This window comes from Bos mutus, chromosome 18, assembly GCF_027580195.1.
Source record: "Bos mutus isolate GX-2022 chromosome 18, NWIPB_WYAK_1.1, whole genome shotgun sequence".
In the NCBI taxonomy this organism is placed as follows: Eukaryota; Metazoa; Chordata; class Mammalia; order Artiodactyla; family Bovidae; genus Bos; species Bos mutus.
The window spans coordinates 8,145,164-8,169,193 of NC_091634.1; the positions used below are offsets into that span (position 1 = coordinate 8,145,164).

The 24,030-nt window shown below is 40.5% G+C and overlaps 1 protein-coding gene across 1 annotated transcript; it reads left to right on the forward strand.

The window, feature by feature from the left end:
- Positions 1-1,635: 1,635 nt before the first annotated feature.
- Positions 1,636-23,128, forward strand: LOC102269085 (sulfotransferase 2A1). The gene is given in 8 exon segments (XM_070386720.1): positions 1,636-1,731; positions 2,968-2,992; positions 5,758-5,796; positions 5,799-5,965; positions 7,018-7,144; positions 10,302-10,396; positions 12,534-12,711; positions 22,858-23,128. Coding segments are annotated over 8 exon segments (840 nt in total). The 3' UTR covers positions 22,971-23,128.
- Positions 23,129-24,030: the final 902 nt, after the last annotated feature.

Here is a 24,030-nt window from a genome sequence, read left to right on the forward strand (position 1 = left end):
CGCCAGCAGCCGGAGGCAGAACGCGAGCGGCAGGCTGTGGGCCGCGGCGTCTATGGCGGGCGGAGGAGCAGGGGTCGGGGACTCGGGCTAGCCGCCACCTGGGCCCGGGGCGCTCTCCTCTCGCCGGACGGAGCCGCGTTGGTCTGGACCGCACTCTGTGGGCGTGGTTTTTTTTTTTGGTCTTCACTCGCGGCACAAACTTTTTTGGCTCCAGGTCGCTGGGTGTAGCGAGGAGGGTGTGGGGCGCGGCTGGCGGCGCTCCGGGATCTAAATTGGAGAATCTGTGTCTTGAGGAAAAATACAAACATATCTTCTCTCACAAGTTAGCAACAAACACATCTGGCCGGGGTATGAAATTTATACCTTAAACCAGCTGTATTTTGATGGAGAATTTTGTGAGAATTTTTGGCCTTTATTAATTTGTACAGTTTTGGTAGGCGGTGAGATCAAAACTTTAATTTTTTCAATATAATTAGAACTTATTATACCAGGCACCACCGAAATTTTTTGAAAAGAAAGCGAGCTACGCCTCAGCACAAATTTTACAATGTCCTCAGGTAGGGGGCCAGCCACTCCCGTTGGAATTGGAGTAACTGGCACGTCAGGGGTTAATATTGGTGTCAAGTCTCGTTACCGTTTTGCTTTTTTTTTAGTCTGGGTGAGGCACCCCTGAGGGTTTTTTTTTTAAGGAGCACATTTTATATATTGTGTACGCGTCTGTTTTAAAAGTTTTTTTGTTTAAAAAACTTTTTATCTTTTTTTTATCTTGTCTCTTTTTTTCCAGTCTCACCTGTTGTCTCTGTGTCTCTGGCGTTTGAATCTCTTGTCTTTTTCAGTCTCTCTCCTTTTTTTTTTTTTTTTTTTTTTTGCAGCACCCCACCCCCCATATCACTTTTTTTTTTTCAGTCTTTTCTGTTTTTCTCTAGTTTTTTCTGGGACTCACAGAGTTTTTTTTTTTTTTTTTAAGTCTCTATCTCTCTCTCTTTTTTTTTTCCTGCTGTCTCACCCCATCTCTCTCTCCCCTTATAATCTCTTTTTCTTTTTTCTTTTTTTTTCTTTTTCTTTCTTTCTTTCTTTTTTGTGTGTGTGTGTGGCCCTCTATGACTGTTGTTTTTTTCTTTTTTGGGTTTTGTGTTTTTTTTTGTAAACTTGTCGGCCACTCACAGGTACAATCTTAACCGTCCTGCATTATAATCTCAAATTATTTACCCTTTAGATTTATGAGCAGGATTTAAAGCGTCTCTAATCATGTTTTATAAAGAAAATGTATCAGTGGGGACTTTTTTTGGGGGCCATGTAAAGTGTAATAAATTTTTAAAGGTTTGGGTAGAGGCAGAGGGAGCTCGCCAGGGTGCTCAGGCGCAGCGGACACTGTTTTTGTTTAAATGTAAAAAAGGATTGAACATTAGTTTTCTTAACCTTAATTCCTCTTTTGTCTAACAGTTTTAAGATTACTTGTATAAAGAGTTTTTGTTTTTTAGTTTTAGAGTTACCTATGTCAGAAAATTTATTATCTTGTTTACTTCTGTTAGTGCGAAAAGATTCCACTACCCACTCCTTCTCACCCTACCTATCTTATGTAGAGGGGTCTGCAGCACCCTGAGTGGGGTCCTAGCCGTCCCAAAAAACTGAACAATGGGGAGACTTATCTTCGGGGCCCCTCGTTGGGCACCACTTGTCGGGGTCCAGCCCCAGCAGGATCCTAGGGTACCCTCAGGAAAGATGGCGTCGGTGAGAGAGAGATGACACGGGCCTTATAATGGATTGAAACCTGATAGTCTGGGGTCGAACGATAAGAGAATAAAGGAGAAAGAATAAAGAGAAGAGAAAGACACTTGATCTTCTTTGATTAACACAGAAAGCCAATAAAGCTTCTGTGTTCCAAGGAGTCATCCTGAAAGAAGAACAGAGAAAGAAAAGGAGGCAAAAGGAAAAAAAGAATGACACCGGGAGACCAAGCTTCGGTGAGCGAGGCCCATAACTTTATTTTTAAAAGGAACTTTTATATCTTGACTTGTACATAGAGGGAAATGAAAGATGCAAAGTCATACCGAGTCAGCCCAAACATTACATCTGTTTTGTCTTTGTCAAAACCAGGATTTTTTTGTATATCTTTTTTATAAACAGTGTTGTGTACAATATCTTTTGGCCTTGGAGGCCTGTGGACATTTTATGACCCTTTTTTGATAAAGCCTGTTCAACCAGAAAACTTATTTTTTTTGAAGTGTTTTTTTTTTTTAATATTTGTAATCTATGTCAGCCTCAGAAAGTGTTAAACAGAGTTACATTTTCACAGAGCAAAGGTCCAATGGGTCATAACAAAGAAAGAACCAATTAGCTCAAAGGTCTGATGTGGTTAATTCTAAGGTTACATTTCAACTATGTTAACTAATGTACTCCCAGGTGTACAATGGATAAGGGATATGGGAACTTGGCAGCAAGCATTGGCTCAACAATGAAACCCTTTACCAGTACTATCTATTTTAATAATTTTTTATCTCTTAAAGGACTCTATGTTTATTAGGACTTTTAGAATGTTTTGGCTTCTCATGTCTTTTAAGGTTGGGGAGTTGTGAACAATCATGTGTGTTAATTGCAAGAGTATGGATAAACCTGTCAGGCAAGCTAGAATGTCAACAGAGGGGTTTGAATTGAAATATTTTTATCATGTCTATTAACTAAAGTCCTAAGTTGATTTTTTTCAGAGAAAGGTGGTCGGGGATAGCCCCCTGTTAATGTCAGAAGAGTTGGTGAAAAACATAATATAATAAACAGTAGACAGATTTTGGTTTTGGGGTAGATGTTCGAGCAGATTTAGGGGGTCCCTTGAGGCCTGATCCGCCTTTGCCTGTCAGGTCTCTTCTGCATGACCTTTGTCATGGGTGGGATCTCCCATGGTGGCTCTCAGCAACTATTGGTTTATTTTGGACTGTGTTACGTTTTCATTGCTCTGTGGGCCTTCTCTAGTTGCAGTGTGAGGGCTTCTCTAGAGGTAACTTCTCTTGTTGTGGAGCCTGGGTTCTAGGGTTTCAGTAGTTGTGACTCATAGCTCAGTAGTTACAGCGCACGGGCAGTTGCCCCACTGCCTGTGGGATCTTCCCGGGTCAGGGATCGAACCCATTTCTCCTGCATTGGCAGGCGGATTCTTTACCACTGAGCCCCAGGGATGCCCTATTTCTGCTTTATATGAAAGAGACAATAAGCTCCCTGCTAGCAGAAACAAGCATTATTTGTATAATATAATGGAGCAATGGAGAGTTTAGTCTTGCCAGGTTGCCCCTACTATTTTTGAACTGAGGGTGTTAAATATATACGTCTTTAATTTGTTAGCAATAAGTCAATAAAATAAAGTGGGAGGGCTTGGGTAGGGAATAAAACATAACTACCTCAGCCAAAAAGCAAAGTAGAAGAAATGACATCTAAATTGAGATCAAAAAGAGTGAACGCGGGGCTTCGCTGTTTGATCCCTGGTCAGGGAAGATTCCACATCCTGTGGTGCAACTCAGCCTGTACACCACAGCTACTGAGCCGTGCTCTAGGGCCCACAAGCCACAACTGCTGAAGCCCATGTGCCCAGAGCCTGTGCTTCACAAGAAAAGAAGCCACTGCAATGAGAAGGCTTCTCAGTAGCCCCTGCTCACTGCAAGAAAGCCCATGTGCAGCAATGAAGACTCAGCACAGCCTTAAATAATACAATAAATAAATCACTTTTTTTTAGAAAAAGGAATGAATTAGCAGCAGGAAAATAAAATGTTTTTCTTTCTTCAAAAAAGAGTGAATGTGAAATTATTTCATGAAAAGAGATATTTTCCAGGACTTCCCTGATGGTCCAGTGGGTAACAATCTGCCTGCCAATGCAGGGGACATGGGTTCAAACCCTGGTCCAGGAAGATCCTCCATGCTGTGGAGCAATTATGCCCGTGTGCCACAACTACTGTAGCCTGCCGGTCTAGAGCCCATGCTCTGCAACAGGAGAAGTCACTGCAATGAGAAGCCCGAGCATCACAACTAGAGAGTCGCCCCCTGCTCACCCCAGCTGGAGAAAGCCCAAGTACAGCAAGACCCAGCCAAAAATAAATGCATAAATAAATATAACTTTTCAAAAAGGAGAGATTTTCCAGTAAAGGTATCAGCATGGATAGTGATCAGGAATTGGAAAAGAACTTGATAAATTTACTGAACTGAAAGGATGTGGATCATATATCTATGAGGGGTGGGGTCATAGAGGGACTGTGATTGGGCAAGAAGCAAGGCTGAAGTCATCAGAAGTGCTGTGGTAATGATGAGCCAAGGGCAATGGGAATCTGTTCAAAGGCCAAGAGCAATGGGAACATGTTCAAAGGATTTAAGCAAATAGCCAAAGCATAGAAGCAACCCAAAGGTCCATTGACAGATGAATGGGTAAACATAAATTACTATCCACATATTGAGAATATTATTCAGCCTTAGAAAGGAATGGAGCTCTGACACTTGCTACAACACCGATAAACTATGAAGACATAGTATGTATGGAGTGAAGTGAAAGTTTTAGTCACCCAGTTGTGTCTGATTCTTCGTGATCCCATAGACTCTAGCACTTCAGGCTCCTCTGTCCATGGAATTCTCCAGGCAAGAATGCTGTAGTTTGTAGCCATTCCCTTCTCCAGCGGATCTTCCCGACCCAGGGATCAAACCCGGGTCTTCTGCATTGCAGGCAGATATTTTATCATCTGAGCCACCAAGCTCTGCATGGTATGTATGACTCCACTTAAATGAGGTATCAGAAACAAAAAGTGGAATGGTTGCCAGGAAGGAGAAGAAAATAGGAAGTTGTTATTTAATGGGCAAGAGGTTCAGCTGTGCAAGATGGAAAAGTTCTGCAGATTGTTTGCATAACCATGTAAATATATTTAGCCCTACAGAGCTGTACAGGGGTGCCTGGTGGCTCAGTGGTAAAGAGTCCGCCTGCCTATGCAGGAGACGTGGGTATGATCCCTGGGTCGGGAAGATCCCCTGGAGAAGGAAATGGCAACCCACTCCAGTATTCTTTTTTTTCTTTATTGTTTAAAATTAATTTATTTAGTTTAATTGGAGGCTGATTACTTTGCAATATTGTGGTGGTTTTGCCATGCATTCACATGAATCAGCCATGGGTGTACATGTGTTCCCCATCCTGAGCACCCCCCTTTCCACCTCCCTCCCAGTCCCATCCCTCTAGGTCATCCCAGTGCACCAGCCCTGAGCACCCTGTCTCATGCATCAACCCTGGACTGTCAATCTATTTCACATATGTTAATATACATGTTTCAATGCTATTCTCTCAAATCATTCCACCCTTGCCTTCTCCCACAGAGTCCAAAAGTCTGTTCTTTACATCTGTGTCTCTTTTGCTATCTGGTATATAGGGTCATTGTTATCATCTTTCTAAATTCCATATATATGCGTTAATGTACTATATTGGTGTTTTTCTTTCTAACTTACTTCACTCTGTATAATAGACTCCAGTTTCATCCACCTCACTAGAACTGATTCAAATGCATTCTATTTAATAGCTGCCACTCCAGTATTCTTGCCTGGAAAATCCCATGGACAGAGGAGCCTGGAGTGCTACAGTCCATGGGGTTGCAAAAGGAGTTGGATATAACTGAGTGGCTAAACAACAACTGAACTGTAATTTAAAGATGGTTAAGATGGCACCTTTTATGATCTATATACCTTATGAGAATTTTTTAGAGTCAGATTAAAATGATTGATCATGGTTTTCCTTTCTTTATCTAGGAACGAACTGGTTGATTGAAACTGTCTGCCTGATTTACTCCAAGGGGATCCCAAGTGGGTCCAATCTGAGCCCATTTGGGACCGCTCCCCCTGGGTAGAGACTAAGCATGGGTATGAATTACTAAAGGAGAAGGAAGGCCCACGTCTCATCAGTTCTCACCTCCCCATCCAACTCTTCCCCAAGTCTTTCTTCAAATCCAAGGCCAAGGTCAGTGTACAGCAGTCAAGACAGTCTTCATCAGGGCTTCCCCGGTGGGCCAGTGGTGCTCTGTTGTTTAAGTCATGTCCAACTCTTTTCAACCCCATGGACTGTAACCCACCAGGCTCCTCGTCCCTGAGATTCTCCAGGCAAGAATACTGGAGTGGGTTGCCATGCCCTCCTCCGGGGGATCTTCCAAAGCCAGGGATCGAAGCTGCATCTCCTGTGTCTCCTACATTGCAAATGGATTATTTACTGTTGAGCCAGCAGGAAAGCCCCAATGCAGGGGACACAAGTTCAGTCCCTGGTCGGGGAAGCTCTGCATGCCATGGGGTGCAGCCAAAAAACAAAAATATAAAATAAAGATAGGCTTGAGCAATGCTTGTTAAACTTTAATTTGCCTAGGAATCTCTTGGAGATCTGATTGAAATGCAGTTGTATTCAGTAGGTATGGGGTAGGACCTGGGAGTCTATATTTGATGGTAACACAACCATACTGGAATACAAATGTGTAGACCATTCTGTAGGTATGCTAGCCAGGTGTAAGCCAGAGACCAGGGGAAACAATAATGCCAAAATCTTAGAAAACCACATTTAAAGTCGAACTAGGATTTATAACTGTATCATACCCTGAATAATCCTCCTTTGTTGCTCTAAAAAATAATAATAATAATTAGCCAGTCTTAATTAAATAAATACCTCCTGCCATTTATGTAGAAGCACCAGAAAGTTGCTCATTTGAGAAGCAGCATGCTTACATCAATGCCTAAATTCAGGGTGGTTACTCTGCCTTCATGAGTGGTTTTTCTCACCCCTCTGTGTTCCTATATCCAGCTGGTACTTTGGTTTGTTTGTTTGGCTGTATCACACAGCAGGTGGGATCCTATTTCACTGACTAGGGATCAAACCCACACCCCCTGCAGTGGAAGCACAGAATCTTAACCACTGGACCACCAGGGAATTCTTTGGCTTTTTCTCCATTTTTATGAAAATCAAGAAGGTTGGGGGAAAAAAGGTTAGAAAATGACTTGATTTTTCATTATCCTATTTTTCTCTTTCAGGTGATCTACCTTGTCCGAAATCCCAGAGATGTGTTTGTGTCTGGTTATTTTTTCTGGAAGAGTGCAAAATTTGTTAAGAGACCACAGTCACTGGAACAATACTTTGAATGGTTCATCCAAGGAAACAGTGAGTGAATGTAAAATATGAAAGCTAGGGGTTGCCAGAGTCTTTCATCAGACCTCTTTTTTTTTTTCTTTTAAACACAACCTGACATCTCTACATCTTCCCAAGCCTTGAGTATCTCCATCACCACTGGAAGCCAGATTTTCTAAATCCACATACTGACTTGTAGAGCAGCAGAACCTCAACCAGCCTTTTTGCCCCATCAGAAACTATCCTAGCTATTTTCTGAGTCTTCAGGATCTAATATTAGCACCGAGCACTCATGTTCTTTCCTCTACTCTCCTAATCTATGACTTTCTGAAAGTCAGCTTTCATTGGCTTTCTGGACAATATAATCCTGACTTTTCACCATTTTTCAGATTCATCTTCTTTATTCCTTTATTTATGTATTTTTGGCCACATTGGGCCTTCATGGCTGCACGGGCTTTTCTCTGGTTGCTGAGAGTAAGGGCTACTCTTCATTGCAGCACACGGGCTTCTCATTGCAGTGGCTTCTCCCGTTGTGGAGCTGGGGCTCTAGGGTGCTCGAACTTCAGTAGTTGTGGCACGTGGGCTGAGTAATTGCAACTCCCGAGATGAAGATCAAACATCCCAGACCCAGCCCAGACAAGCAAATAAATATTTTTTTAAAAAAGAAAGAAAGGCTCAGACATGGTAGTGTTAGTCGCTCAGCCGTGTCCAACTCTTTGCGACCCCATGGACTGTAGCCTGCTGGGCTCCTCTGGCCATAGAATTCTCCAGGCAAGAAAACTGGAGTGGGTTGCCAAGCAGCTAACAGCAACTCCACCCATTAGCTGACGATTGGATTAAAGCTTTACTGAGAGAGGCTCTGTCCACCAGAGCAAGACACAAACAGAGAGGAATAATACACTGGAAGGAATCAGTAGCAGAATAACTGAGGCAGAAGAATGAATAAGTGACCTGGAGGACAGAACGGTGGAAATCACTGCCACGGAACAGACTATAGAAAAAAGAATGAAAAAAAGAAAATGAAGACAGCTGAAGAAGCCTCTGGGACAACATTAAAGGCACCAACATTTGCATTATAGGGGTCCCAGAAGAAAAAGAGAGAAAGGACCCAAGAAAATAGTTAAAGAGATAATAGCTGAAAACTTCATAAATAGTCAACCAAGTCCAGGAAGCTCAGAGAGTTCCAGCAGGATAAACCCAAAGAGGAACCCACTGAGACACAGAGTAATCAAGCTGACAAAAATTAAGGACAAAGATCAAATATTAAAAGCAACAAGGGAAAATGACAAATGACATATAAGGGAGAGCCCATCAGGTTTATCAGCTGATCTCTCAACAGAAACTCTACAAGCCAGAAGGGAATGGCACGATATATTTAAAGTGATGAAAGGGAAGAACTGACTACCAAGAACACTCTACCCAACGTGACTCTCATTCAGATTTGATGGAGAAATCAAAAGCTTTCCAGACAAGCAAAAGTTAAGAGAATTCAGCACCACCAAACCAACTTTACAACAAATGCTAAAGGAACTTTTCTAGGCAGGAAACACAAGAGAAGGGAAAGACCTAAACCAAATACACCTGAAACAATTAAGAAAATGGTAATAGGATCATACATATCAATAATTAACTTACATGTAAATGGATTAAATGCACCAACCAAAAGATATAGACTGACTGATTGGAGGAAAACGTGCATATATGCACTTCCACTTACCACATCACTCTACTTAACCACCCCAATTGTACATAATTATTTTATATGGTTGAGTTAATCACACTTCCATTATGGGTTGCAATTTTAATTGTCTTTTACTTTTTGTCTGGCTATTGATTGTGAAAAACTAATAAATATCTTTTATTATTGTGATTATGTAACTATTAGTCACTTAACACCATTGCATCATGATTGATTAACAAAATAATAGAATTCTGTATCACCAAAACTACCATTTAATAGAAAAACCTGTCATCACTTTTTAAAATCAAGATACATATTAGAATTATCTTGAAATTTTCTGAAAAATACAAATGCCCAAGTTTTGCCTTTTTTGTCCAAAGCTCCAGATGTTTCTAATAAGCAACCATGTTTAAAAACAACTGGATTTTATGCTGATCTTTTATCTAGCTTGTTTCACTTTTTCTATTTCATATTCGGTGATCCCATTTCATTTAGTTTATGTTTTCCAATTTTTCCATCTCTTCCTTTTTTTTGATGTTCTTTCCCAAGCCTTTATCAAGCATAGTAGAAAAGCTTTCATATACATCAGATCAGATCAGTCACTCAGTCGTGTCCGACTCTTTGCAACCCCATGAATCGCAGCACACCAGGCCTCCCTGTCCATCACCAACTCCTAGAGTTCACTGAGACTCAGGTCCATCGAGTCAGTGATACCATCCAGCCATCTCATCCTCTATTGTCCCCTTCTCCTCCTGCCCCCAATCCTTCCCAGCATCAGAGTCTTTTCCAATGAGTCAACTCTTTGCATGAGGTGGCCAAAGTACTGGAGTTTCAGCTTTAGCATCATTCCTTCCAAAGAAATCCCAGGGCTGATCTCCTTCAGAATGGATTGGTTGGATCTCCTTGCAGTCCAAGGGACTCTCAAGAGTCTTCTCCAACACCACAGTTCAAAAGCGTCAATTCTTGGGCGCTCAGCCTACTTCACAGTCCAACTCTCACATCCATACATGACCACAGGACAAACCAAGTGAACTAGCCTTGTCTTATTTTATTTGGTTTCTAAATTTTTTGTTTATTTATTTTTGGCTATGCTTGATCTTCATTGCTTTGCTCGGGCTTTAGCTGTGGTGAGAGGGGCTGCTCTCTAGTTGCAGTGTGTGAGCTTCTCATTGCGGTGGCTTGTCTTTGTTGTGGAGCATGGTATCTAGGTGTGTGGGCTTTGGTAGTCATGGCGCGTGGCCTCAGTTGCTCCAGGTCATGGGGAATCTTCCTGGTCCAGGGATCAAACCCTCATCCCCTGCACTGGCAGGCCGATTCTTACCCACTGCGCCACCAGGGAAGTCCTAGGCTTTTTAAAGGGCTAATGCCTGATACTGGATACTAGTTACAACAAGCATAAATGTGCCCTACATTGTGCTAGCAATTATGTCCACAGAGGGAACATATATATGGATCCTGTTTTCTTTCCGTGTGTCATCTACTCACTCTTCCTACCTCTTCTGTATGCAGTGCCATTTGGATCGTGGTTCGACCACATTCGGGGCTGGATGTCCATGAGAGACAAGGAGAACTTCCTGGTACTGAGTTATGAAGAGATGAAATGGGTAAAAATTGCTCTTATAATCAGCAGACTCTTTCTCATCTTCACGCCCTCTAACTTCCCTCCCTTCTTTAGCCTGTGCATGGTCATTAGACTTGAGAACTTAGCCATCTGGTCCTCATTGCCCTGCTTCTGGTCAAACGCCATGCTCTCTTTCATCACGTCTTCTTCATCTCACCTTACAACATCCAAGAACTGACTCATTGGAAAAGACCCTGATGCTGGGAAAGATTGAAGGCAGGAGGAGAAGGGGATGACAGAGGATGAGATGGTTGGATGGCATCACCGACTCGATGGACATGAGTCTGAGCAAGCTCCGGGAGTTGGTGATGGACAGGGAAGCCTGGCATGCTGCAGTCCATGGGGTCGCAAAGAGTTGGACATGATTGAGTGACTGAACTGAACTGAACAATATCTAAAGGGCTTTTTCCATCTACTGAGGCAGAGTATAGTGGTTTGTGCTCACACTGGTCACTGGTTCTATCATTTCTAGAGGTATATCCCTTGGTGCTGCTGATAACCTAGCAGTGAGAGGGGTCTGAGAAAGAAGATGGGAACGCGTAGAAGCAAGCTGGGTTCCAGAGACGTGTTCAGCTGTCTGACATCCCAGATGACATCCCAGTATGTACCCCAGATGGTAGGGGAAAACTTAAGTCGTAAAATCAATCAGTATGATTACTCTAAGGCCAAGTACTGAACTGAGCAGTAATAGGCAGGAAAAGTGGGCATATGAAACTCAAAACCGATAAAGGTGATGAAATCACAGAGAGAAGAACTTTAACCCTTAGTGGTATCTTGGAGAAAAGAAAAATAACACAAACACTGGCTTTTGCTTCTATCTGAGAAACATTACTTTCCATCATCTTCCAGCTACTTCTATTCAATCCTCTACGGCGTCCACACGAATTTCCTTTTTACCAAGGAGTCTTTTGTAAATAACAATTTACCCCAGCAAATTGTTTTCTTTTCTCTCTTTTTTTTTTTTTTTTCTGGGGGAGGGGGTGATTTTTGTTTGCTTGTTCGGTGTTGCTTTTTTCCTTTTTCCTTCTTTTTTTGATGTTCTTTTGTTCTTTTATGTTTTGCTGCTGTGTCTTCTCTTGTTAGATCATAGTGAAGGCTCACGGAATAAAGAAAAAAAATCAAAGCATTTTAGCTCTAAGAGAAAAGTCTCTGATTCAAAGCAAAGACTTTCTGGTTATAAAACCCATTTTCTTATAACCTCCCAGCATCATGGGCCAGGAACTAATTATTGAGATAATAAATAAGAAGACATGGTAAAGCTCTCTTGTGTTATTCAAATGTTAGTTGTGAAAAACAGCATTATTTGGGCACATAGCCAACGCTTGAAATCAATTCCTTAAATTTTTGTCAAATTCTCCCAGAAACTCTCCTGCCTAATCCTGCTCATAATTGTCTAGAAGCCCTTCTAAAGTCTCTTTGGAAAAGAGTCCCTTTGGAAAACCATTAAGGTGTCCTGAATTCAACTATACTGGGAAATCCATCATGGTCTTTCCATCTTTTTTTTCCCAATTGTTCTCTAAGTCATTTTTTGTTTGTTTACTTTATTTCTTAAAATTTTTAGCTCAGTGGTAAAGAATCTGCCTGCCAGTGCAGAAGCCCCAGGAGACACACATTCAATCCCTGAGTTGGGAAGATGCCCTGGAGGAGGAAATGGTAACCCACTGCAAGGCTCTTGCCTGGAAAATCCTGTGGACAGAGGAGTCTGGCGGGCTACAGTCCATGGGGTCACAGAGAATCGGACACACCTGAGCACACATGCACACTCGCTTTACAATGCTCGCTGTACAGCAAAGTGAATCAGCTAAGCGTTTACATATGTCCCCTTTGGGGATTTTCTTCCCATTTAGGTCACCACAGAGCATTGGCTGGAGTCCTCTGTACCCTACAGTAGGTTCTCATAGGTTACCTAGTCTTTACTTGGTATCAACAGTGTCTATGTGTCAATGTCAATCTCTCAATCTCTCTGGACACCCCCAACTCTATCCCTACACACATCTCTACATTTCTTTCCTCTTTTCCTCTCCCCTCTCCCCCTCCTCTTTCTGCTGTCTCCTCCCCCTCATCTCCTTCTCTATGTTCTTGCTCTTTCACATCATCTCTCAGATTTTCTCTTCTTCTAGGACACGAGGAGCACTGTGGAGAAGATCTGCCAATTCCTGGGCAAGAAGCTAGAACCAGAAGAACTGAACTCAGTCCTCAAAAACAATTCTTTCCAAGTCATGAAAGAAAACAATATGTCCAATTTTTCCCTCCTGAAGGGTCAGTATTTAGAGGAAAATGGACTTCTTTTGAGGAAAGGTAAAAGAAAACATGCCTTTAAAATGGATCAAAACATGTAGAAGTTATTCTTTTTTGTTTTGTTTTGTTTTTTACGTTTTTTTTTCCTAATTTTATTTTATTTTTAAACTTTACATAATTGTATTAGTTTTGCCAAATATCAAAATGAATCCACCACAGGTATACATGTGTTCCCCATCCCGAACCCTCCTCCCTCCTCCCTCCCCATACCATCCCTCTGGGCCGTCCCAGTGCACCAGCCCCAAGCATCCAGCATCGTGCATCGAACCTGGACTGGCAACTCGTTTCCTACATGATATTTTACATGTTTCATTGCCATTCTCCCAAATCTTCCCACCCTCTCCCTCTCCCACAGAGTCCATAAGACTGTTCTATACATCAGTGTCTCTTTTGCTGTCTCATACACCGGGTTATTGTTACCATCTTTCTAAATTCCATATATATCGTTAGTATACTGTATTTATGTTTTTCCTTCTGGCTTACTTCACTCTGTATAATAGGCTCCAGTTTCATCCACCTCATTAGAACTGATTCAAATGTATTCTTTTAATGGCTGAGTAATACTCCATTGTGTATATGTACCATAGCTTTCTTATCCATTCATCTGCTGATGGACATCTAGGTTGCTTCCATGTCTTGGCTATTATAAACAGTGCTGCGATGAACATTGGGGTACACGTGTCTCTTTCCCTTCTGGTTTCCTCAGTGTGTATGCCCAGCAGTGGGATTGCTGGATCATAAGGCAGTTCTATTTCCAGTTTTTTAAGGAATCTCACACTGTTCTCCATAGTGGCTGTACTAGTTTGCATTCCCACCAACAGTGTAAGAGAGTTCCCTTTTCTCCACACCCTCTCCAGCATTTATTATTTGTAGACTTTTGGATCGCAGCCATTCTGACTGGTGTGAAATGGTACCTCATAGTGGTTTTGATTTGCATTTCGCTGATAATGAGTGATGTTGAGCATCTTTTCATGTGTTTGTTAGCCATCTGTATGTCTTCTTTGGAGAAATGTCTATTTAGTTCTTTGGCCCATTTTTTGATTGGGTCGTTTATTTTTCTGGAGTTGAGCTGTAGGAGTTGCTTGTATAATTTTGAGATTAGTTGTTTGTCGGTTGCTTCATTTGCTATTATTTTCTCCCATTCTGAAGGCTGTCTTTTCACCTTGCTAATAGTTTCCTTTGATGTGCAGAAGCTTTTAAGGTTAATTAGGTCCCATTTGTTTATTTTTGCTTTTATTTCCAATATTCTGGGAGGTGGGTCATAGAGGATCCTGCTGTGATGTATGTCGGAGAGTGTTTTGCCTATGTTCTCCTCTGGGAGTTTTATAGTTTCTGGTCTTACGTTTAGATCTTTAATCCATTTTGAGTTTATTTTTTGTGTATGGTGTTAGAAAGTGGTCCAGTTTCATTCTTTTACAAGTGGTTGACCAGATTTCCCAGCACCACTTGTTAAAAGATTGTCTTTAATCCATTGTATATTCTTGCCTCCTTTGTCAAAGATAAGGTGTCCATATGTGTGTGGATTTATCTCTGGGCTTTCTATTTTATTCCATTGATCAATATTTCTGTCTTTGTGCCAGTACCATACTGTCTTGATAACTGTGGCTTTGTAGTAGAGCCTGAAGTCAGGTAGGTTGATTCCTCCAGTTCCATTCTTCTTTCTCAAGATCACTTTGGCTATTCGAGGTTTTTTGTATTTCCATACAAATTGTGAAATTATTTGTTCTAGCTCTGTGAAGAATACTGTTGGTAGCTTGATAGGGATTGCGTTGAATCTATAAATTGCTTTGGGTAGTATACTCATTTTCACTATATTGATTCTTCCAATCCATGAACATGGTATATTTCTCAATCTATTAGTGTCCTCTTTGATTTCTTTCACCAGTGTTTTATAGTTTTTCTATATATAGGTCTTTAGTTTCTTTAGGTAGATATATTCCTAAGTATTTTATTCTTTCCGTTGCAATGGTGAATGGAATTGTTTCCTTAATTTCTCTTTCTGTTTTCTCATTATTAGTGTATAGGAATGCAAGGGATTTCTGTGTGTTGATTTTATATCCTGCAACTTTACTATAGTCATTGATTATTTCTAGTAATTTTCTGGTGGAATCTTTAGGGTTTTCTATGTAGAGGATCATGTCATCTGCAAATAGTGAGAGTTTTACTTCTTCTTTTCCAATTTGGATTCCTTTTATTTCTTTTTCTGCTCTGATTGCTGTGGCCAAAACTTCCAAAACTATGTTGAATAGTAATGGTGAAAGTGGGCACCCTTGTCTTATTCCTGACTTTAGAGGAAATGCTTTCAATTTTTCACCATTGAGGATAATGTTTGCTGTGGGTTTGTCATATATAGCTTTTATTATGTTGAGGTATGTTCCTTCTATTCCTGCTTTCTGGAGAGTTTTTATCATAAATGGATGTTGAATTTTGTCAAAGGCTTTCTCTGCATCTATTGAGATAATCATATGGTTTTTATTTTTCAATTTGTTAATGTGGTGTATTACATTGATTGATTTGTGGATATTGAAGAATCCTTGCATCCCTGGGATAAAGCCCACTTGATCATGGTGTATGATCTTTTTAATGTGTTGTTGGATTTTGATTGCTAGAATTTTGTTAAGGATTTTTGCATCTATGTTCATCAGTGATATTGGCCTGTAGTTTTCTTTTTTTGTGGCATCTTTGTCAGGTTTTGGTATTAGGGTGGTGGTGGCCTCATAGAATGAGTTTGGAAGTTTACCTTCCTCTGCAATTTTCTGGAAGAGTTTGAGCAGGATAGGTGTTAGCTCTTCTCTAAACTTTTGGTAGAATTCAGCTGTGAAGCCGTCTGGACCGGGGCTTTTGTTTGCTGGAAGATTTTTGATTACAGTTTCAATTTCCATGCTTGTGATGGGTCTGTTAAGATTTTCTATTTCTTCCTGGTCCAGTTTTGGAAAGTTGTACTTTTCTAAGAATTTGTCCATTTCTTCCACGTTGTCCATTTTATTGGCATATAATTGTTGACAGTAGTCTCTTATGATCCTTTGTATTTCTGTGTTGTCTGTTGTGATCTCTCCATTTTCGTTTCTAATTTTGTTGATTTGATTTTTCTCCCTTTGTTTCTTGATGAGTCTGGCTAATGGTTTGTCAATTTTATTTATCCTTTCAAAGAACCAGCTTTTGGTTTTGTTGATTTTTGCTATGGTCTCTTTTGTTTCTTTTGCATTTATTTCTGCTCTAATTTTTAAGATTTCTTTCCTTCTACTAACCCTGGGGTTCTTCATTTCTTCCTTTTCTAGTTGCTTTAGGTGTAGAGTTAGGTTATTTATTTGACTTTTTCTTGTTTCTTGAGGTGTGCCTGTATTGCTATGAACTTTCCCCTTAGGACTGCTTTTACCATGTCCCACAGGTTTTGGGTTGTTGTGTTTTCATTTTCATTCGTTTCTATGCAAATTTTGATTTCTTTTTTGATTTCTTCTGTGATTTGTTGGTTATTCAGCAGTGTGTTGTTCAGCCTCCATATTTTGGAATTTTTAATAGTTTTTCTCCTGTAATTTAGATCTAATCTTACTGCATTGTGGTCAGAAAAAATGCTTGGAATGATTTCTATTTTTTTGAATTTACCAAGGCTAGCTTTATGGCCCAGGATGTGATCTATCCTGGAGAAGGTTCCATGTGCGCTTGAGAAAAAAGTGAAATTCATTGTTTTGGGATGAAATGTCGTATAGATATCAATTAGGTCTAACTGGTCTATTGTATCGTTTAAAGTTTGTGTTTCCTTGTTAATTTTCTGTTTAGTTGATCTATCCATAGGTGTAAGTGGGGTATTAAAGTCTCCCACTATTATTGTGTTATTGTTAATTTCTCCTTTCATACTTGTTAGCATTTGTCTTACGTACTGTGGTGCTCCCGTGTTGGGTGCATATATATTTATAATTGTTATATCTTCTTCTTGGATTGATCCTTTGATCATTATGTAGTGACCTTCTTTGTCTCTCTTCACAGCCTTTGTTTTAAAGTCTATTTTATCTGATATGAGTATTGCTACTCCTGCTTTCTTTTGGTCCCTATTTGCATGGAAAATCTTTTTCCAGCCCTTCACTTTCAGTCTGTATGTGTCCCCTGTTTTGAGGTGGGTCTCTTGTAGACAACATATGTAGGGGTCTTGTTTTTGTATCCATTCAGCCAGTCTTTGTCTTTTGGTTGGGACATTCAACCCATTTACGTTTAAGGTAATTACTGATAAGTATGATCCCGTTGCCATTTACTTTATTGTTTTGGGTTGAGTTTATACACCGTTTTTGTGTTTCCTGTCTAGAGAATATCCTTTAGTATTTGTTGGAGAGCTGGTTTGGTGGTGCAGAATTCTCTCAGCTTTTGCTTGTCTGAAAAGCTTTTGATTTCTCCTTCATACTTGAATGAGATCCTTGCTGGGTACAATAATCTGGGCTGTAGGTTATTTTCTTTCATCATTTTAAGTATGTCTTGCCATTCCCTCCTGGCTTGAAGAGTTTCTATTGAAAGATCAGCTGTTATCCTTATGGGAATTCCCTTGTGTGTTATTTGTTGTTTTTTCCCTTGCTGCTTTTAATATTTGTTCTTTGTGTTTGATCTTTGTTAATTTGATTAATATGTGTCTTGGGGTGTTTCTCCTTGGGTTTATCCTGTTTGGGACTCTCTGGGTTTCTTGTACTTGGGTGATTATTTCCTTCCCATTTTAGGAAGTTTTCCACTATTATCTCCTCAAGTATTTTCTCATGGTCTTTCTTTTTGTCTTCTTCTTCTGGAACCCTATGATTTGAATGTTGTAGCGTTTAATATTGTCCTGGAGGTCTCTGAGATTGTCCTCATTTCTTTTAATTCGTTTTTCTTTTATCCTCTCTGATTCATTTATTTCTACCATTCTATCTTCTAATTCACTAATCCTGTCTTCTGCCTCTGTTATTCTACTATTTGTTGCCTCCAGAGTGTTTTTAATTTCACTTATTGCATTATTCATTATATATTGACTCTTTTTATTTCTTCTAGGTCCTTGTTAAACCTTTCTTGCATCTTCTCAATCCTTGTCTCCAGGCTATTTATCTGTGATTCCATTTTAGTTTCAAGATTTTGGATCAATTTCACTATCATTATTCGGAATTCTTTATCAGGTAGATTCCCTATCTCTTCCTCTTTTGTTTGGTTGGTGGGCATTTATCCTGTTCCTTTATCTGCTGAGTATTCCTCTGTCTCTTCATCTTGTTTAAATTGCTGAGTTTGGGGTGTCCTTTCTGTATTCTGGCAGTTTGTGGAGTTCTCTTTATTGTGGCGTTTTCCTCACTGTGTGTGGGTTTGTACAGGTGGCTTGTCAAGGTTTCCTGGTTAGGGAAGCTTGTGTCGGTGTTCTGTGGGTGGAGCTGTATTTCTTCTCTCTGGAGTGCAATGAAATGTCCAGTAATGAGTTATGAGATGTCTATAGTTTTGGGGTGACTTTGGGCAGCCTGTATCTTGAAGCTCAGGGCTGTGTTCCTTTGTTGCTGGAGAATTTGCTTGGTATGTCTTGCCCTGGAACTTATTGGCCCTTGTGTGGTGCTTGGTTTCAGTGTCGGTATGGAGGCATTTGATGAGCTCCTGTCAATTAATGTTCCTTGGAGTCAGGAGTTCCCTGGAGTCAGGGTTTGGACTTAAGTCTCCTGCTTCGGTTATCGGTCTTATTTTTACAGTAGTTTCAAAACTTCTCCTTCTATACAGCACCATTGATAAAACATCTACATTAAAGATGAAAAGTTTCTCTACAGTGAGGGTCACTCAGAGAGGTTCACAGGGTTACATGGAGAAGAGAAGAGGGAGGAGGGAGTTAGAGGTGACCCAAATGAGATGAGGTGAATCAATAGTGGAGAGAGTGAGCTAGCCAGTAGTCACTTCCTTACGTGCACTCCACAACTGGACCACTCAGAGATGTTCACGGGGTTATACAGAGAAGAGAAGGAGGAGGAAGGTAACAGAGGTGGCCAGAAGGATAAAAGGGGGGAATGAAAAGGAGGGAGACAGATCCAGCCAGTAATCAGTTCCCTAAGTGTTCTCCACCGTCTGGAACACACAGAAATTCACAGAGTTGGGTAGAGTAGAGAGGGGTTAGGGAGGAGACACAGGCGACCTGGTGGAGAAAAAGGAGAGTCCAAAGGGAGAGAGAGCAGTCAAGCCAGTAATCTCACTCCCTAGTGAAAAATGGGTCCTGAAGATTGGGTCCTTAAAGGTACAAAATTGGTAACAAATACATAAAAGCAAAAATTAAAAATCTAGAGTAGAGTTTGGAATTTCAAAAATACGATGTTAAAGAAAAGAAGAAGGAAAAGAAAAGAGAAAAAACGAACAACAAACAAAAACAAACAAGGTCGTGAAAATTATAAAGAAAGTACAGGTACAAAATTGATAACTAATACCAGAAAGCAAAAATTAAAAATCTAGAGTAGAGTTTGGAATTCAAAAAATACGATGTTAAAGAAAAGAAGAAGGAAAAGAAAGAAAAGCAACAAACAAAAACAAACAAGGTCACGAAAATTATAAAGAAAGTACATGTACAAAATTGATAACTAATACCAGGAAGCAAAATTAAAAATCTAGAGTAGAGTTTGGAATTTCAAAAATACAATGTTAAAAAAAAAAAAGAAGAAGAAGAAAAAATAAAGAGAGAAAACAAACAAACAAATACGAACAATGTCACAAAATTATAAAGAAAATACAGGTACAAAATTGATATCAAATACCAAAAAGCATAAATTAAAAATCTAGAGTAAAGTTTGGAATTTCAGATATACAATGTTATATAAAAGAAGAAGAGAAAGAAACAGAGAAGAAGAAAAAAAAAAGTCACAGAAATTATATAAAAAAACTATAGGTACAAAATTGATAACATATACCAAAAGCGAAAATTAAAAATCTAGAGTAGAGTTTGGAATTTCAAAATTACAATGTTAAAGAAAAGAAGAAAAAAAAAAAAAAAACAAAAAAAAAACCCCAAAAAAAAAAAAAAAACAAGGTCAAAAAATTATAAAATATATATATATGAAGTTTGCTGAAGAGAAAAAAAAATAGGGTTTTTTTTTTTTTTGCAAAGTAATAGGTTATAAAAGTGAAAATTAAAGGAACAATAGAGGACTTAAAAATTTTTTTAATTAAAAAAAAAAAAGAATGATCGTAAAAATAATAAAAATATATCTAGGACTTTTTTTTTTTTTTTTTTGTGGGTGTTGTGGGTTCAGTTCATTTTTGGCTAGTTCCTTGGTCAGATTTATATTTCTCAAGATCTGTAGGCCCCTTCCTATGTAGTCCGTAGTAACCACAGGGTTTTGATCTATTGCCTGTAGCTTCCAAGGCGTTTCCCTCTGTTATATCTTCTTCTGTTTGCTAGTTTCTTCAGTATCTGGTCTCCGCCCTGACACAAAGGGGACGGTGGAGGACACTTTTTTTTTTTTTTTAGGCTTACTTGTTCAGTCGCACTGTGGGGAGGGAGGGAGGGATGCTGCAAACAAATAACACTGGCGTGGGCTCGCAGTGCCTCAGCCACCCTGGGTCTGCCCCTCAATCACGGGGCGTGTAGCCACCCTGCCCACACTGCTCGGGCTCTAGGTTGTTCCGCCGGGAACAATCCGAGGCCGGCCCTGGGTTGCATGCACCTCCCAGGTCCAAGCCGCTCAGGTTCAGGCACTCGGGTAGTCCTCAGAGGCGCAGACTCAGTTGGGCCTGCGTTTTGTGCTCTTCCCAGGTCCGAGCAGCTCAGGTGATGAGGTGTTTGGCGAGCGCCAATGCTGCGACTTATCGCCTCCCCGCCACTCGGTTATCTGGGTGTAAAACCGGCGCACCTTCTCAGGCAAATGTTGACCGTCCAGACCCCCAAGAAGTTTTAGTTAGCAAAGAAGCCTGCTTACAGTTTTATAGATAATGTCTCTCTGGGGCTTCGATTGCCCCCTTCCGGCTCTGGCTGCCTGTCACCGGAGGGGGAAGGTCTGCAGCTGGCTATCTCTGTTCAGTCCTTTGTTCCGTGCGCGGGCCTGGCGGTCTTAGGTTAGGGCTGGCTTTTCGTGTGGTAGATATCCCACAGTCTGGTTTGCTAGCCCAAATTATTTCGCTCAGATAGCGCTCAGGGTATTCAGGCCAGATTCTTACTCTCAGCGATGCAGCCCACACCGCGCCTCCCTGCCCAGCCCCGGGTTGCTAATGGCGGATGCAGGCGTCTGCGCTGCTTCTCCGCTGGGGGAGTTACCGTAGGGCTCGCAATCTGCGAGTTTTAATTGTTTATTTATTTTTTCCTCCCTGTTATGTTGCCCTCTGTGCTTCCAAAGCTCGGCACAGATTCGGCAGTGAGAAGGTTTCCTGGTGTTTGGAAACTTCTCTCTTTTTAAGATTCCCTTCCCAGGACGGAACTCCGTCCCTCCCTCTTTTGTCTCTTTTTTTGTTTGTTTTTAATATTTTTTCCTACCTCCTTTCGAAGAGTTGGGTTGCTTTTCTGGGTGCCTGATGTCCTCTGCCGGCATTCAGAAGTTGTTTTGTGGAATTTACTCGACGTTTAAATGCTCTTTTGATGAATTTGTGGGGGAGAAAGTGTTCTCCCCGTCCTACTCCTCCGCCATCTTGGCTCCTCCCCCCTAGAAGTTATTCTTATGCTTACAACAGGGTACTAACCGTTGGGAGTAGGGACTGTTTGAATTTATCAACTTATATTGCTCATCACTTGAAAACGTCTCTTGTGAGCCCTTATGAGGGCGTCTCTTTTTATAGTACTAAGGTGGGCTGCAGGCGCTTGGAGAAAGGTTTTCAGGTATAGCATGGTGATCAGTCCTATATGCAAGGCCGTTCAAACTCTCTCTCTCAGAATTTAACACGGAAGATATCTCTTCTGCAAACAGTAGCCAGGTTAATCCACTATTCTTGCTAAATCGCTAGCTGTGACTGACCCAGAAAATAAGGACAGGATTGGGAAAGTTCATGTTTGTGTTACTGCTGGTGATTGAACATAGAGAAATATCCTCAACAACAACACAAACGTATGAAGAATAGCTCAATTGGAGAAAGGAAAGAGGAAAGACTTTTCACGTAGCTGAGAGCCTGTCTTGTTATCAGATATTATAAAGCCTGCTGTGATGAGAAATTAATCATGTCCATATCCTTGAACTCAAGATGAATGAACAGAATATACAGCATAGAGGGGAGGAGCCTGTTTTCCCAGAATCCTAGAGTTCAAATAGATCGAGGATATGATTCATGCAAGGAAGAACTGAAATGGACTTCCGTGGTGGTCCAGTGGCCAATACTCTATCTCCCAATGCAGGGTGCCAGGGTTCCTTCCCTGGTCAGGCAACTAGATCCCACATGCTGCAACCAAGACTTCAAACGCCACAGCTAAAAACCCTGCATGTGACAACAAAGATCAAAGATCTCGAGTGCCACAACTAAGACATGGCACAGTCAAATAAATAAACACAAATAAACAATTTTTTAAAAACCAGAAAGACCAGTTAGATTTCTAATACAATAATCCAGGTGAGAAATGATGTTAACTTGGATGTAGGTGGTAGAAATAGAGGTTGCGAAAAGTGGCTAAATACTGGTTATATCAGAAAATAGAATTGCATTATTGCCGACAAATTTTACACTGGGAGAGAAGAGAACAAGGGAAATTGTTTCAAGCAGGCAGAAGTCTAAATGGGTATGACTGCCAGGCAGTAAAAAGAAACAAACCATTGGTCATTCTGCTTTATTAGCTATGATTTCCATGTCAAGCAGACAGAAGAAATAGATCCAGGGCTTCCTTGGTGGTTCAGGCGTTAAGAATCAGCCTCTAGCGCGGGGGACAGAGGGTACAATCCCACATGCCTTGGACAACTGAGTCCATGCACTCTGAGCTCCTGATCCACAAGAGAAGCCACTGCAGTGAGAAGTCCTAGCACACCTGGAGAGTAGCCCCCAGCTGCCGCAACTAGAGAAAGCCAGGAAGAGCCACAGTGACCCAGCGCAGCCATAAATAAATAGATAAATAATTTTTAAAATAAAAGGTGTAAGAATGTATCGTGTACTACTTAATAGCAATACACTTTTAAAAAGAAAAGCAATGGATCCAGGAAGACGGGTAGTGGCGTCTTGAGACCAAACCCTAGATCTGATCGGAGTCTCTATTTTTATGTTTATCAGGTGTGACTGGGGACTGGAAAAATTACTTCACGGTGGCCCAAGCTGAAATCTTTGATAAACTATTCCAGGAGAAGATGGCAGACCTTCCTCAAGAGCTGTTCGCGTGGGAATAATGCTCTAAATCTTCCGGATCTTATATGGATATTGATAGTTGTTCTTCTGCCCTTATACATGTGAGTGACTGAGGGTAATTGCATAAAACCTATTATTTCATCGTGGTGTTTTGAATGATCAAATCTCTGCATTTGACAACTTGACTGTTAAAATTCATCAAGGCACCCCCTAATTCCCTTTGTGGCATCCGACTTTTTAAAAATGTTTATCGTATTTCATTTCATTCCTATAGAGTGGTAAAGAAATAATATAATGATTACCCCCCAATTATGTCAATTTTTAAATAAAACTGAGAAATAAAGTTACAAAGCAGATAAGGCGCCTTCTCTTTCCATTGCCTGTATCTCTACAATTTACTATTATGACGACCTTGAAGTATATCATTTCCAACCAGGCATTATTATCTTAGTATGTGCTGTTTGACCATAAACAATATATTGAATTTATGGAGGCTTCTTAAACCTAGAAAAATGGCGTCCTGCATAATGCATTCATCAACTTGCCTTTCAACTCAGTATTTTCTGTTTGGGGGGTCACTGCATGTTGAGTGTATAACTCATTCTTTATTAGGTACTGAGATTTATAATTTAGTCACCTATCTTCCCTCAGATTAATTTGGATATCTTCCCTGCCGATTTCTCCCGATTTAAAACATGGCTTTAGCCTCACGTACAGCCTAACCTTGGAGAATGTTAGATAAATGGATTTTTAAAATGTGATATATACAAACAGAGGGATATTATTACTGAGTCTTAAAGAAGAAAGACGGTCTATGAAATACGGATGAACTCGAAGGGCATTCATATTAGTGAAATAAGTCAGACAGAGGAACAAATAGTGCGTGATTTCACTTACATAAGGAACATAGAAGAGTCAGACTCAGAAAAAGAAAGCAGAATGGTGGTTGCCAAGGGCTGGGGGAGGGGACATGGGCAGCTGTACTCATCAGGTACTGTCTCAGTCATACAAGACACAAGTAAGTCTAGAGACTTACTCTACAGTGTTGTGCCTATAGTTAACAATACTGGGTTGTGCATTTAACACTTTGTTAGAGGACGT